This window comes from Cavia porcellus, unplaced genomic scaffold (assembly GCF_034190915.1).
Source record: "Cavia porcellus strain 051 isolate PalLab524CR breed Dunkin Hartley unplaced genomic scaffold, mCavPor4.1 scaffold_18, whole genome shotgun sequence".
NCBI lineage: Eukaryota > Metazoa > Chordata > Mammalia > Rodentia > Caviidae > Cavia > Cavia porcellus.
In genome coordinates, this window is record NW_026947501.1 from 53051651 (window position 1) to 53067751 (window position 16101).

Consider the following 16101-nt stretch of genomic DNA (forward strand, 5'->3'; position numbering starts at 1 on the left):
GTGCAGAGACCACAGACCAGTGACTCTCACTCTGGGTGTGAAGGACCCTGGGCTCCCTCTGGAGCTGTTCCATCTGAACCCTTTGGGGTGGAGCCAGCTTGCAGTACTCTGTGAATGCTCCCTAGGTTATTTTGATGTGTACTCAGTTAGGAACCACTATGACAGACTGAGAAGCTGGAAGATGTTTTTAGTATATTCACCTCAGTTTTAGACATTTTAAATCTTAATCACTTAAAGTGAGCTCTCCAGGGAAAATAGGAAGGTAAAGGGGCAGATAGCTCGATGAAGTCCACAGAAAGTTGTCGGAAGATAGAAGTAACCAGCAGTGATCGTGGGAGGGCCAGCAAGACTGGGGAGAGGGGTTCCTTCCTCAAAGTCCAGCAGAAGAGGAGTTTGAAAGGAGATGGTGAGTGGGAGAGGTGGTTGGCTTTAAAAGTCTTAACCTTTACAAGAGCACTTTCATTAAGGCTCTGGGGACAGAAGCCCATGTGCACTGTAGTAAGTTAGCCAGGGATTTAGCTTAGCAGCACAAGCACTTGCCTGGGAAATGCAAGGTCATGAGTTTGATCCCAGGTACCAAAACAAAAAAGAAGTTAATAAAAAGTAAGCATTTAGAGGTAAAACATAGAAACTATTTCATCACATGACCTTGTTTTAAACTCAAATTTTTAATTTAATTGTTGGTTTAAGTATTTTTTTTCTTTTAGCTGACCATGACTTTAAAAATTGAGTTCTATTTTTTAAAGTTATTCCTAGCCTTTCCTATTTATATGAAGATTTAAGGTTATCATAAACATAGGTCATCTACACATCTGTCTCACCGGGGAGTCCAAGCATGATAAAATTGGATACCCGCAGGTGAGAAGTATACCAGGGCATTGATGTTGGTCACATGGAAAACTAGAGGTCCCTGCTCATGATCCATTGATCTCCCAGAAACTGAGCCATGTTGATGTTGCTGGCCAAGCAGGACGCACCCCTTTCCTTGTGTCCTGGCCCTCAGAGGGTGTCAGGGGTGTGACATTTAAGCCAGCATGGAAGTCAGTGTGTACCGAGACCAGGGCCTCTCATTTTTTAGATTAATGTCCCAGTTACAGTTTTGAGGTTTGCACTTATGAGAATCAGTGTGAAGTAAATGGTAAACCGACCTTCCTGGAATGAGCCACAACTGTACTTACTCCTCTTCTAGATCAGATGCAGCATACTTTCTCAATAGAGGCACAGGTAATAAAGTGTTGGAGGCTTTTGGGCCGCAGACTGCCTCTGTTCTCTGTATTCTTTTTCAACCACTTAAAACCATAATAATCATTCTCAGCTCATGGCCCATATAAACAGGCCAAGGCCAGATGTGGCCATTGGGCCAGTTTGCCAGCCCAGTCTCTAGATGCCATGGTATGTAAGTCCCTGGAACCTGTTAGTAGTGGTACTGGTAAAAATGAAGTAGAGTTGTATATAGTCCCCATTTACAAAGGATGTGTCTAGCAATGGTGTCAGGTGCCAGATGGGCTCACACGGGGCTTGGCAATGTCTGCAGCTGTCACCTGCCTGCCAGCTGGTTTTGCAGCTCCGACTGCTGGGGCTGAGATCCAGGGATTTCCCTGCCTGTCTGTCCCCGCAGAAGGTCAGCCCTTTGCATCACTGTCCTCACAGCACACAGCACACTGCCTGGAAAGTGTGTTGTGGCTTGGTTCTCATCTGTCTTAATGTATGTGGGTCTCTTAAAATACTACTTTTTCCCCAGCTCCACTGTAGTATTCCTGTGCCAGCTGCCATCCTGTAGCTCCTTGTAATCCCTCGCTACAGACCTGTCCAGTCTTATCTCCCACCACACAAAGAAGGGGCCAGGGTCACATAGCTACCTGGTAAAACCAGGATTAGAACCAGCCACCATGGCTCCACTGCCCCAAGTGACCACATACCAGCAGTTCATCTCAGTGTCACCACCGAGCTTCTGTCTCAGCCTGTTTCAAAGGCTCTCTGGTTTTCACTTCTGCAGTTTTCCAAAGTCCTGCCACCCCAGGAATACCCTTAGACTTGCCAGATCTCTTGCATTTGTCCAAATTCATTCACATGCACACCTATGCCAGGCGCATTCTGTTGAACAAAAACCATACTCGGTAATCTGATCACAAAGTCAAGCCTGCCTGGAAAGCGTGAAATCAAGAAAACATGAAATAACAAAACCTATGTTAAGGAGAAGAGTCCAGCCTCTTTCAAAAAAATTGTAACAGCTTTGTTTTCTGAGCTGTTTACAAATCAAGTCATTTTGCTTTGCTTTGCATTCCCAGGGAAAGGAAAACCTCTTCAGCGCAAGGTTAAACTGCCTAAGAAGCAGGAGGAAAAGGAGAAGAAGGGAAAGGGGAAGCCCCAGGAAGATGAGCTGAAAGATTCTTTGGCTGATGATGACAGCTCCTCCACCACCACAGAGACCTCGAACCCTGACACAGAGCCACTCCTCAAGGAGGTACACAGGGTCACCGGGATACGGGGAGCTGTCTGCCTCAGAAGTCCTGGGTTTAGGGTAGCACTCGTGGTTCTCTAAGGATGAGCTTTAGTGTGCATGGGTGGGCCTGCAGGTTACATCCTGGCTTTGGGGACCAGGGCTTCATTTCCACCAGGAAAGAGCATTTAGAAGCACATGAACTAAGAAAAACAAACAGAAATACTGCCTGAGAGGCAGGGTGGCCTGCGGTAGTAACCGCTGCACACCAGGAGATGTGTTTCTGGTTTCACTGTGTCATCTTGCTGGGAGCAGGGCTTTGGTGGCTGCTCACTCTTCAGATAGGTGGAACAGTGACTGGCCAGAGAAGGTCATCCTGAACTGGTACCCAGCCAGGACACCAAGGACACTGGCTGCCTCAATCATCCCTGGGAGTCCCCAGAGCATCGCTAGCTCAGGAATAACAGCACAGAGTGCCAGGCACAGCAACCATCAAGATCCACAGAGGAAAGCCATAGTCATCAGTGACTCTGCCAGTAGGAGTTCTAAGCCATGTGCAAAAGAACGAGGGTGGTCTACTTTTACTTTATTTCTGGGTAATTAGAGTCCCTTAGTATAACCTGCAATATTGTTTACCCAAACCTTTGTCAGTTTCAGCCTGGAGATCTAAGGAACATGCTTAAACACACTCACCAGTGTCAGCTAGCTGAATTAATCCTTAGCCTAAAATCATGTGACTCATTGCCCACTTTGGCCACTGTCCTGTTTGTGAGCCCTCGAAGGTGGCGTGGTATGGCGTCTCCCTTAGCAGATTTCCTAACTAGTGCTAGAGTCATGTATTTGTGTTCATCTTAAGAAATGATTTGGGAGCAGCACAGCTACCAATGCTAACCCTGCAGGGCGTCCCTGTCCCCACTGTGTGTGCAGAGTTTGGGAAACCCTTGGCACTGCGCTTTTCACCACTCCGAGTGTACTTCTCTGACCGAGTGTACTGCTCTGACTGAGAGCGCCGCTGGCAATCTGTGCACTTCCCGCACTGTTCTTCCCCCAGCCTGTCCCCTTCCATGCAGCCTGGTTCTGTGCAGATGGGCTCGGAGCCTGTGCTCCCCAGGAGCCTGTCCCCTCCCAGCAGCCTCTCATCGGACTTGGCACTTTTCCTCTGTGACTGCTCTCAGGTGCAGGTGCTACGTTGTCCTTCCAGCTGAATCACCCTTGTCTTCTCCAGGCCTGATCCACCCACTCAGTGAATGTGTGTCAGTCACCTAAGTGCCAGGCCTCATGCCAGATAACAGTTTGGCAATAGCACTGGTCAAAACAGCTGTGTCCTTGTCCTCACAGAGCTCTTGGTCTGCAGACCATCTGGCATGTCTTGGGTTCAGGAAATGCTTCTTGAGTAATTAATTCAGTAGTCTGCAAGGACAAGTGAGCCAGGGTAATCCCAGCCCTCCCTCTGGTTCTCCACTCTTGACATCAGGTCCAAGCTGCTTAAGTGACACCCTCCTTTGCCAAATACAGCCTTCCCCTGCCTGACCCATGGACTAGCTGTGTTTCTGGGTAGCTGTGGCAAAGAGCCAAGTTGTTCTAGTGCCCAGCACCCTCTACATGCAGCTCCCTGGCAGCTCAGTGATAGTTGAGGGGCCCACCGTGCACAGGAGGGCTGTCTTATCACAGCAGCGTCACGTGACTCCAAACTATACAGTGCAGGACCAGAAACAGCACCTAACGGGCCAGCTGACATCACAGCTTTCAGATGTGTCCCCATCCCAGCTGGCACGGCAGCCTCTCCATGAGGGAGGGATTCCACACCACAGGCCCCCCCATCCTCCGTTGTGTCCTTCACAGGCCTTCGGGAGGGGATGGGGCCCCTGATAACCCCACTGCCTGCCATCGAATGCCAAATGAGAGAGTGGATACCAGATATTATACCGTTGACTGCTGGCGTTGAACCAGCCACAGCTGTGGCCAGGCTCAGGGGAGCAGGTGTGAGTGCAGAAGGCCACCTTCCTTCCTGGAGTGTGTGCTCAGGGGTAGGCCAGTGCCTGTGCCAGGTGCGTTTCACATCACAGCATAGCCTGGGCTGAACTTTTCTTACCAATGGAGACTAAAGTTTTACTCCCAAATACTTAAAACTAAGAAGGTACCAAGTACTGCTGACCCTGTCACCTCCATCACTGTCAGGACAGAATATGAATTACAGTGACCTTTATAATTCAGAGTCTCCACAACACGATTATGGGGTACTTAAGATGTCAGAAAACCTGCCAGAACTGCAGTAGAGATCAGTTTATGTGAGGGAATGAGACATGCAGCTCTCTTACGTTGTAGATTTTGTGTCCTTATCTTCAAATGGGACTCATTTCAGTCACTTCTACTAATCCTTCTCAAGCAGTGAAGTGTACTTTTTTTTTTACAGGACACAGAAAAGCAAAAGGGAAAACAAGCCATTCCTGAAAAACATGAAAGTGAAATGTCTCAAGTGAAGCAAAAGAGCAAAAAACTTCTACATGTTAAGAAAGAAATCCCAACAGATGTGAAACCCAGGTGAGAAAAATAAATAAGTGCGAGAAAAAAGGTACACAAAGGAGGAACACAAAGGAAAGTCAGGTTTTATTTTGGTTGGTTGGGTTTTGGGGGTTCCGTAGCAAAAGCTGGGTTCTGCTTCGTGTTTCTCTTGGGTTTTTTCTTACATCTGATGTCCACCGCTGTGGATGAAGGGCAGCCAGACATGTAGAGGCAAAGCTAGCACCATGTGGCAAAAATTTAGGTTTGCCACTCATTCCCGGGGTGCACCAGGGCGATGTCAGTAGTCAGCAGGTTGAGCATGACTTTTGTCACAGAGAGCTCTGCGTCTGTGGAGGCATACCTTAGAATTGTGCGCCGCAACACTTGGGAGAGTTTGTCCTTAAGTAGAAACTGCCAAGCAGGCGTCCGCATCACAGGGGTCATCTGTGAACTCACTGTCTTCCGTCCATGGCACAGGCTGCACAGGGAGACCTTGCAGCGGGCAGCTCTCTCCAGGTGAATGGATGCACGGACCTAAGGTGCCTCCGTGTTCTCATCAGACCCTGGGTCAGTGTCTGCACCCCTGATGAGTACAGTTTAGCATTGGCATCATTAACAACCTACTTCGTAGTTTGTCATAAAAATGTCCAACAACGTGGCCTTCTTTTGGACAGAGATAGCAGGAAGTGATGCAGGAAGTCAAAGCATTGGTTATAAATAAAAAAGGTAGTTGTAAAAAAAAAAGTAAAGAAAACAGGAAGTTGTAGCCTTTTGTCATTGTTAGTCTGGGCCTAATTTGTGGAAATTCCTTTAGATATTCTGACTGATTCCAGGAATACAGCTTGACTTCACAAAAACATGACTCACCTGGTTTGTTAGGGATGACCACAATAAGGTGTCACCTGAGCTTGTGAAATGACATGGCACTGATTACTAATTTCTTTTAAAAATTGAGTCTTTTGTGGGAATGGGTTGGTTTGAGGGACCGGGACACATTTTGTTGAGAACCCTGTGGCCTGGTTAGAAAGAATGGAGATGCACCGTGTGAGGACAGAGAGGGAGGGCACGGCCCCTTCGGAGAGGAGACTGGCACCCCGGCATCCACCCTGAGGGACCCAGCTAACATCAAGAGTGCTAACATCATGGCATCCCAGGACCAGATGGGCACTGCTCTGGGCTTGAGGCCCTCCCTACTCTTTCTCAGGCTGTGGTGCCTGCCTAGGTAGAGGTCTTGCACGAAATGAGGCAGATGCATCCGGATTATGAGAAAGCCTGGCCTTCATATAGGAAACATACAAGTACAGGTAATCCCACAGTCCTCGGGGATCGTAAATTTAAGAGCTGTTGCTCCTGAGAATTACCTCAGAAATACTGTCCCATGGATAACTGGCACCACACCTGCAGTTTGCTAGCCCTGTGTGTCCCAAGCTGTGACAGGTGCTGGTGTTGTTGGTCAGCTGGGCCACGGCTCACCCTCACCTCAGCGAGAGAGAAACCTATTACTATGACCTTGCATGCCTGAAGGAAACAGGTGCACAGTTTTAAAGTTACCATAGCCAGGCCTCAGTGCGGTGTCATAACCACTTCCTTCTGAGAACTTTGGAGGCTGTGATGAGCCAGGGGTTCTACTCACCCTCTGCTCCCTCCCACACTCCCAAGAGTGGACATCAGGCAGTGGAACAGTCAGCTGCCTGAGAAGGTAGAGCACAGGCTGCAGGGCAGGCACTGTGCAAACGAGCCTGTGGCCTCCGAAAGACTGTGCAGGGGCACAGAGAAGAACCCCACCTCAGGATGGTCCCATCCCAAGTCAGCACACCACCTACCCAGTGATCCTGAGTTCTCCTGTTAGTTCATCAGGGCTCTGCACGTTTAAGTAACTGTAACAAGCTCCAGTGAGCAGAGGTGAGCACAGCATGTTCAGTGTAAGGCTAAGGGCCGCCCACGGCCAGCACTGCCCACCCACTGGCCCGGCCCACCAGGCAGGAGCAGTCCCCTCAGTTCTGTCCTCTCTGCACAGAGGCCTGAGCAGAGGTGAGGCCTGAGCAGAGGTGAAGCCTGGTGGGGCCACCCCCGCTTCCCCTTTTAGAAAGAGTCACTTCAAGTAAGTTGGCTCTCATCCACTTTATTTTGAGGCCTTAAAAAAGGTTTTTGCTAGAGATCAATCTGGCTTAATTTAGGAACATATGAATCCACAAAAATAAAATAGTCTGGCACCTTTTTTCTGAGAAGCCAATTAACTTTGTATTGGCACAGAACTGAGCTTTGTATTCCTCTGCCCACTGGCCTAAAAATAACCACCACTCACACCGTCTCCCACCAGGCCTGGGTGTGTCTGTGTCATAGATCGAGCCTGTGGGGTTGTTGTGTTTTTGAGAAAACAGTTTTTAAATAACTCTGTCAGAAATGGAAGAGGGACAGGTGATTTTCTAATACTGTAGCATTAGCAGCCTCACCTGTGAAGAGTGGGTTTTTCACTTCAGGTTATCATCCTACCTAGAGTTCTTCTGAGAGACCCTCTGGTTTTCTGTTAGCTCTTTTACTGATTAATTGCACATATAATACCTACTAAGGAAAATTCATAAAATATAAAGGAAACAGAACGCAGAGAAAATTACTTCTGACCCTACCACCTCATAAAGTGTTTATAAATAGTCAACTTTGGAATGTGTTTATCCACTTAGCGACCTCACTTTCCTGACCTGAAGAAGAGGGGCAGGGCACTGATGTTGGAACCCCAGAGCTTGGTGAGATGCTATGCACAAGTGCAGTGAGTGTCCCTGACACTGGCTGCACTGCAGGGCTGGTGATGAAGGAGGACCATCTGGCTGTGCCGAGGACCGGGAGCGCAGGCACACTCAGAGGTGGAGCCTGCGCAGCCATCCGCACAGACTTTGTGGTCGGAGGGCTCATCAGACTCTGGGCCATCACTGGTGACTCGTGGGCTGACTCCCTGTAGCGGCCCCAGTTTCCCACCACCATGTCTCAGCTTTACCAGAGCCTCCTCAAAGGACGTGCACCCTGCCCTCCTGCAGGTGGGTGGCACAGAGGCGGCTTTCTAAAGAACACTCTCTTGTGTGCTGTGCTTCCCTCGGTGTCACCCCTGCAGACCTATAGCCCATCAAGTCCCCGTGCCCCCCATGCTAGGCTGCTGGGCTGCCAGACTGCCAGCAGATCTCAGGTTCTCACAGGTGTGGAGACTGAAAATGGCCCATCAGGCTGTCTTTGCCTTGGCTGACAGGCAATTCAATTAATTATCCTATTTATTTATTACTGAAAGCTTGCCTCAGAGTTCTTTAGAAAGCAAGTACCTTCAGCGAACCCATAGAGCATTGACAGTGGCTGCCTGGGGTTCCCCACACACCCTGGCCTAGACATGCTGCCCTGGGTACTCAGGGTTTCTGCTTGGGCCCAGCTCCCTGGCTTCCAGGGGAAATACGCCCAGGGTTGGTTTAGTTTTGTACTGGGAATCACTCAGGAACATGCTCTTGCTAGGCAGGTGCTCTGTGGCTGGATAGCAGAGCCTGTGAGGTGCTAAATCTGAGACCCGCAGAACCCCAAGTTCAGGGGACACTCTGCTGACAGCATACCCCACCTCTCACCCACCCTATCAGTGCTGCAACAGAAGGGCTAAAGCCATGGTGCCAGCATCCCCCCGCAGGTCCAGCTTGCACAGAAGGCAGTGGTCTTGGGCTGGAGGTGCAGGTGGGCTGTGCCCCCAGAGCCGCATTACCCATGCAGGGGCACTGAACAGGGATCGTAGTGTTAGTCTCTTCTGCCGTCTGCCAGCACAGTGGGGCCCACCCGTACCTTCCATCCTTGTGTTTCAGTTCCTTAGAAATAGCATATACTCCCCCACTGGAAAGTAAACAACGGAGAAATCTGCCGACCAAGATTCCTCTTCCAACCGCATTGACAAGTGGATCCAAATCACGAAGTTCCCAGAAAACAAAAGGTAATGCCACTTTGGTCATTTGGGTATTTTCCCAGTTCACCATATTTCTAATTGCTGCAAGCCATGAGCCACATCATGAGGCAGAAGCAGTGTTCTTGTCCTTGTTGACAGCCTCAGCAAGACAGACCCAAAAGAGAAATGTCCCCTATTAACTACACTCTTTTCTGGGTTTTGTGCAGGTACAAATAAATTAGTGGACAACAGACCACCTGCCCTAGCAAAATTCCTCCCAAATAGTCAAGAACTGGGTAATACCAGCAGCTCCGAGGGTGAAAAGGACTCTCCTCCTCCAGAGTGGGATGCCGTGCCGGTTCATAAGCCTGGCAGCTGTAAGTATGGCTCTTCAGGAGCCCTGAGGCAGGCGGGCAAGCATGTGGCTTTCAGAGGAACCCAGCACAGTGGCCAACTTGAACCAGTCCACAAGGGGCTTAAGGCCAAGTAGATTGAGCCTGGTCCCATGAGAGCATTTATACCAGAGGAATCGGCAGGGATTCCCCTGAAGCTCCCCATCCCCGGGGCTGGCATGCTACTACCTGGGTGCACAGCGGCTAGTCATCCAGAAGTGCTCACTTTGCAAGACCTTAGTCAGCCTTCCTTTGCCCGAGACTGGTTCTTCCATACGTATCCCAGAGCTGCTTACCAGATCGGTTTGCTCCCTACCCCCACTTTTACGTAAGCAACTGTCTGAAGCCTTCATGATTTTGCTCAGTGCCTTCTCAGATTTACCTGTGGTAAATCAAGAGAGGGAGCACGGTCTCCTGAAGGCGGGCAGAAGTGCTTGCCTTGTAGAGGCCAGAAATAGAAGACAGCAGAGCACGAGAAGGAAGGGCCCATGAGCGGGGTGCTTCCTGCCACAGAGAGCAGATCAGCTTGTTCACACCAAGGGGAAATGAAGTGGAAGGAAGGGATGGGATGGCAGAAGATGAAGGGGTGGAGACGCACCATGGGCCTGGGCATTGGGTGGACTGTGTGAGGCCAAAGCTGGTCACTCGGATGCTATGACATTTTGCCTGTGTGCACGTGTGCCACAGAGGTGCATTCTGTGTTCAGGCCTAGCGCTGCCTGCCTGCCATGGCACTGTGCAGCCCCAGTTAGTCCCGATCTTTCTGTGCAGGGAGCTGTGCTCCCAAAGGTGTGCATGGTCCACGTGTGCAGGTGGCTTGGCTCTTGGATGTCCTCAGGGAAGTAAGTCAGTCCTGCTGCCTGGGGTGCTCCTGGCAGGGTGCAGCAGCGGTCACAGAGGCAGGCGCTATAACCTGTGTATAAGCTCTTGCTGTCTCAAGGGGCATCCCTTGGTACAGGGCACTGTACCATGTGGGACACTGAGGAAGTTCTCTTCAAATGGTTCCCTAATTTAAAATGACAAACATACATAAAGGAGTGCAATAGCAAGCAGAACACCGAAACGACACCTAGAATTTGGAGGCAGAGTTGTTTACGTCTCTCGTGGTCTAGGGCTTATATGGGACAAGCAAGCAGGAAGTTCAGAGGCAGAACGGCTTGTCACTTGGGGATTGGTTTATGCAGCATGCATCACAGTGACCAGCTGTTTCTAAAAGACAGGAGCAGTCGGAACTGGAACAGGAACTGTCACCTGGGCAACTAAGAAACTGAAGTATGCTGGCGGGGAGTAGGGGAGAATTTTCTGTTACGGAAGGGAGCCAGAAAGCCACGGGAAAAAAAATATTTAGAGCAAAAAGTTCCCTCATTGTAGGGAACACTGTGCAACTTTACCTCCCCATGCCCTATCTGGGTTCCTGCGTGAAGCATTAGCTGTGGATGCCTCTGCAGAGCATGAGAGGACAGAGAGATGGCAGAGGGCTCATGTGGCACCATGTGGGATAGGTGCTGGGGTGCAGGCAGCAGAGCAGCTGGGGTAAGGGTCCTGGAGGCCAGTGCTGAGTTAGAAAGGGCAACGAAGGAGAAGGCAACCACGGAGGCAGGAAACGAGCAGAGCAGACTTCCGGAGGAAGGAGACATGCTTGTTGCTGCCATCATGTGGGTCCTGACAGGGCCTGCGATAGGGTGCGGGGCTCATGGGCACACCGGGCAGGCTACGGTTCCGCAGGCCAGGATAGGAGAGGGAAGGGGTTAGGTGGACACTTGAGGCCTCCTGGGCTCCAGGGGGCTGCATTGTTCTTGGCATAGTGGAGTTGGGGACCCTGTAGCAGCCAAGTCCCCTGGTGACTATCACATCTCAGGGCGAAGTACACCACCAAGAGGTGCACAGTAGACATGCAAAATTTTATTTAAAAGTAGGCGTATTTCCATCTTAACTGCAGGTATGACATCAAAAAGCTTTTCTGCCTCAAATCTTGAAAACACCTATGTGGAGGCAGCCTTAGTGGGTACAGAATATCCTGGAAGCCCGTAGCCTATAAACTGGAGCAGAGCAGCGCACAGCAGGCCCCGCTGTGTCCTTGTAGGACTAAGGCTGTCAGCCTGGGTGCTGTGCCTGCTGCCACAGGTGTGAATCCCGGTGGAGGCCCTGTCCTTTCCTCGACCCAGACACTGAGCTTCAGTGGGGAGGCCACCAGATCGCCCTACAGTGGTGGGATTCCCAGAAAGCTGACCCACAGGGATTCCTATTTCTCTTTAAACTTTTAAATAAGCCCGTAAAAGCTTTCATTGGCTTTGTCCTTTGTGGAACTGCTTGGTTTGTGCATTGCTGTAGAACATCGGCAGTAACAGACGGAGAGCGCTACAAACCAAAACGTCACATTAATGAGCACTTCTGTTTCTAATTTCCAGCTACTGACAGTCTGTATAAACTTTCTCTGCAAACCCTCAACGCAGACATTTTCTTAAAACAACGCCAGACCTCGCCGACACCTGCCTCTCCGTCACCCCCCGCTGCCCCGTGCCCGTTCACGTCCCGGGGCAGCTACAGCAGCATTGTCAACAGCGCCTCCAGCAGGTAGGCACTGGGCCCTCCGGATCCCTGCCTTGTTCTTGCCTAACCTGTCCCAGGAAGCCCCTGCTTCCACAGCCCTGGCCATGGAGCATCTTCCAGGAGATGTCTGTCCTGCAGGTGCCCCATGCCCCCACCACTGCCCAGACTGCCAACGTGAATCACTCACTTCTGCTTCTTCCCTCCAGTGACCCAAAAGCAAAGCAGCTGAACAGCAGCAAACACAAGCTGACAAAAGCAGCCTCCCTGCCAGGCAAGAACGGCAACCCCACCTTTGCCGCAGTCACGGCTGGGTACGACAAGAGCCCCGGTGAGTGCCTCTGCTCCCCAGGGCAGCCTCTGGGCATGGTGCTCAGCGGCTGGGCCCCACCCATTGTTGACCCATCCGGGTCTGTTGTTACAGGTGGGAATGGCTTTGCTAAAGTCTCTTCAAACAAATCAGACTTCTCCAGCAGCCTTGGTATCTCACACGTTCCCGTTGACAGCGATGGCTCAGACAGGTACGCAAGGCCTTCAGCCGAGACCGCCTCCATGGGTCGGGCCAGAACCTCTCTCTGTCCACTCTGCCCTTCAGCTGTGGGCAGGTGGCTGTCAGGTGCCATTAGGTGGGAGCAGGGTGGGGATGGCTGGGCTTCACTGCCAGAGCCCCCGGTAGGGGAGTCAGACAGAGCCGCCCGCCTTCGTCTCCAGTGCACCTGTCCCTGGAGCTATTGTCAGACTCCCCCACGGAGCTGCACACAGTAGGCCACCCCAACTCACCCCTTCCTGTGTTGCCTTTCTTCCTGGAACATCTAGCTCGGGTCCGTGGAGCCCTATCAGCAACCCCAGCAGCCCTGACTTCACCCCTCTCAATTCGTTCTCTGCCTTCGGGAATTCCTTCAACCTCACTGGTGGTGAGTGTTCAGCACCAGCCTGTACCTGGTCAGCCTGTGGAAGGACACAGAGGAAAGGGCGAGGCCTGTAGCTGTGTGGGGCTCGGGTAGAGCTCAGTGTATCGGGCTCAGGGAGCAGTGTCGGTGCTGGTTTCAAGAAGTCGGTTCTGCTCTTGCTCTCCCAAGGGGTTTTTAAGAGCCCTTCCCTGTCTGAGGGGTGCATAGTATGGGAGCCCCCCAACTGTGGAAGGCTCCTTTTCTGCCCATCCCCTTGCGTCCATGCTGCGAGCCCATAGGCTTGCTGCATGAGGGTGCCAGCTGGCTTGTGCCCCCATACAGGTAGTCTGTGTCAGAGTGCTCATGGACTCCACTCTAAAGTGAGCTCCCAGGATCCAGGGTGCCACCTCCTATTTCTTGCCAGCTAGAATTAGAAGCAACCAAATGAGCCTTGCAGGAGCTGGAAAGCCGGTATGGGAGGCATTCGCCTTGGTATCATCTGAGAAGGAGACCGTGCCTTAGACTCGAGTTCCTAGGGCTGCCCAGGAGGCATGGGCATGGCTCCAAGTGAGCTGAATGGGCTGGTGCCACCGAGGGTCCCCTCTGCCCAGGGCTCACAATGGAACTTGGCGGTTGTGTCCTTATTTTCAGAAGTTTTCAGCAAACTTGGGTTGTCTCGATCCTGCAATCAAGCCTCGCAGAGGAGCTGGAATGAGTTTAACAGTGGCCCTTCATACCTTTGGGACTCACCAGCCATAGATTCAAGCCCTTCCTGGCCAGCCAGTTCCAGCTCCCCGACCCACACGGCCACCGTGAGTACTGGGGCCTCACTCCACACTTGTCGGCCCAGTCGTTACTGTCATGTGGACGGCGCTGACAGGACGCTGGGCAGTCCTCACTGCTGGATTCACATCCTGCCAGCTAGTCTGTCCCTGCCCTCCAGAGCCTCGGGAGTACAGTGACCCAGTGTGGGGCTGCTCCAGCTTTGCCCCACCACAGCCCAGAGTCATTGTCATCTCGCTGGCCCGGAGCCAGAGCACAGGTTCGGTGCAGATGAGGGCTGGGCGTCAGCCTCAGTTCACAAATGTAATTCATTCCACAGATCTGGGAAAATGACCACATTTGTGTTTGTGCAGAAAACATAGCCATGGTCATGTTTGTCGTCTGATGCAGGGTTTGCAAACAAAAACAAAACTTTGCCAGACACTTCTGTTTGCAAACCAGTGTTCACTGACAGAAACAAAAGCATTCATGAACCGAGATGCTACTGCATTTGTTTCTCAGGAGCACCTGTCTCCTAGCTTGAGCTTTGTAGTAAACATTTGTTTGCTTCTCGGCTAAATTTTTCTGGAAAGATCATGCTCCAGAAAGGTCTTCCTACCCAAGAAATAATGATTTCAGCTTTCCCAGAATTACAACAGAAAAATCCCTCTGCAATTACTTCCTTGTTCTTAGGAAACTAAATTAGACATGTAAAGTTTACCAGGGTATTTTAGTGTCACAGATTTCACTTTCAGAGATTCCAAAGTTGGCTTTCACTTGTAATCGTTCTGGCTTCAATTTCGAAAGCAACTCAGCCATTTATGAACTGTGGTCAGCGAACAGTAGGGCTGGTTGTCATGTTGAGGCCTTGAGGTCGCCTTTTTGGCGCCATCGTCACACCTGTAGAAAGTGACTGTGTTCCAAGGGTATACACATCGGTGGCCTAGCCCGGTTTGGTCCCTCAGGGTCCAGGGCCATTCGCCACAGCCCTGACCAGCTACATAGGCAGGCCGTGTTCCAGAGGAAGTGAGAGAAACTTGGAGCCTGGCCTCATCTGCGCAGAACCCCCTCCCCACGCCCTCCACCTGCCCACCTCACCCTTGTGTCCTCTGTTTTGTCGCAGTCAATTCTTGGCAACACCAGCGGCCTGTGGTCCACTACTCCATTCAGCAACTCAATCTGGTCCAGCAACCTCAACAGCACCCTGCCCTTCACCACTCCGGCAAACACGCTGTCGGGCATCAGCCTCATGGGCCCGGAAAACGCCCCTGCTGCACACGCCACGTCCACCTCCAGTCCAGCTGACGACCTGGGACAGACCTACAACCCCTGGCGGATATGGAGCCCCACAATCGGAAGGAGAAGCTCTGACCCTTGGTCCAACTCACACTTCCCTCACGAGAATTGAAACTAGGCACAGTATGGATAGGCCGGTTCCCAGACGTCCTCAGGCCCTCCCTGCTGCCGCTCCCGCCCACCTTCCCCTCCTTGCCAGACACCCAAGCAGGGCAGGCTTGCACCTGCACTGCTGCTTCCTTCAGACCTCTCTTGCAATTATGATAATACGAGATTTGCTGTTGTGCTTTTAGAAAAAAGTTTGGACTCAGCCACAAACCCTACTAAGACCTGTACACGTGAGCCCCGTAACCGTCCCACCTGTGTCCCGTCCTCTCCACGCTTCTCTCCCTGTCTGAACGCAGGTTTGACCTTGCTGCTGAGGGAGTAATTTGAGTTGATTCAGAAGTCCTGGCATGTTGGCAATTTTACTAAATTACCAAGTTTGGTTTTTAATAATTTCACAATATTATGCGCCAAGATCTAATTTTAAAAATGTATGAAGACTTTGTGCTGAAAATACAGAGTATTTTTTTAAAGTAAGGCTGTCTTGGTTTAAAGCAGATTACAGAAATGTAAGTCAACTAAAGAGCAGTGGATGAATGTAAAAACATTCGGTTGAGACCATACGCATTTTCTGTGCTGTTTGTACTTGAGGTATGTAACATTTGTATACCTGAATTTATTTTAAAGATAAACTGAAATGCACATAGCCAAGTCTTGAGATACAAGATTGAATGTGTATTTCTTAAAAATACAACTTTGTGTTGTACTTTGAAATAAATGATGCTTTTTTCAAAAGCCTTGAATTGTTTTGTTTTGCTTTTTTACACACAAAGGTGCATTTACCTGGATCATCTCACAGCATGGTGAGCGGGTGCGTTGTTGTCCTGCTCTGGTGTTGACAGGTGAAGGCACCACAGCCAGAGCCCTGGTGGTCTGGTGATGAGGGCCCTGGATAGAAAATTACCCAGGAGCCTTTTTGGGCTCGTCCAGGGCTTGCTTTTCTTCTGCTGTCATCCAGAACAGTCACCTGTGGTTTCTTCTAAAAACCATGATGTCTTGAGTGACGGTACAGGAAAAGCCAGCCCTGGATGAGCCTGGTGCCTACAGGCTTCCTCTGCATCAGGCCCTAGCTAGTACCCGGGACCGGCTGGTCATCTCCATCTCAGTATCAGGCGCTGACAGGTTGGTAGGAAGGACCAGAAGCGCTGAGGTAGGTCTGCATGGCCACAGTCCCCACATGCAGGAAAGGATGCACATTCCAGGACGAGCTTTCCTTTACCAGACTGCCCTCTGAGGAGACTGTTTGAGAACCAGACACAGATGG

General features: G+C 50.9%; 1 protein-coding gene across 1 annotated transcript in view; it reads left to right on the plus strand.

The window, feature by feature from the left end:
* The window catches only part of Tmem131 (transmembrane protein 131), a 168011-nt gene extending 152439 nt beyond the window's left edge, over positions 1 to 15572 (plus strand). Inside the window, exons 32-41 of the mRNA XM_003471684.5 lie at positions 2289 to 2464; positions 4854 to 4981; positions 8770 to 8894; positions 9074 to 9223; positions 11646 to 11811; positions 11994 to 12115; positions 12209 to 12305; positions 12601 to 12698; positions 13326 to 13486; positions 14560 to 15572. Of these exons, the coding sequence (XP_003471732.1) occupies positions 2289 to 2464; positions 4854 to 4981; positions 8770 to 8894; positions 9074 to 9223; positions 11646 to 11811; positions 11994 to 12115; positions 12209 to 12305; positions 12601 to 12698; positions 13326 to 13486; positions 14560 to 14844 (1508 nt within the window). The 3' untranslated portion in view covers positions 14845 to 15572. The remainder of the gene's footprint in view (positions 1 to 2288; positions 2465 to 4853; positions 4982 to 8769; positions 8895 to 9073; positions 9224 to 11645; positions 11812 to 11993; positions 12116 to 12208; positions 12306 to 12600; positions 12699 to 13325; positions 13487 to 14559) is intronic.
* Positions 15573 to 16101: the final 529 nt, after the last annotated feature.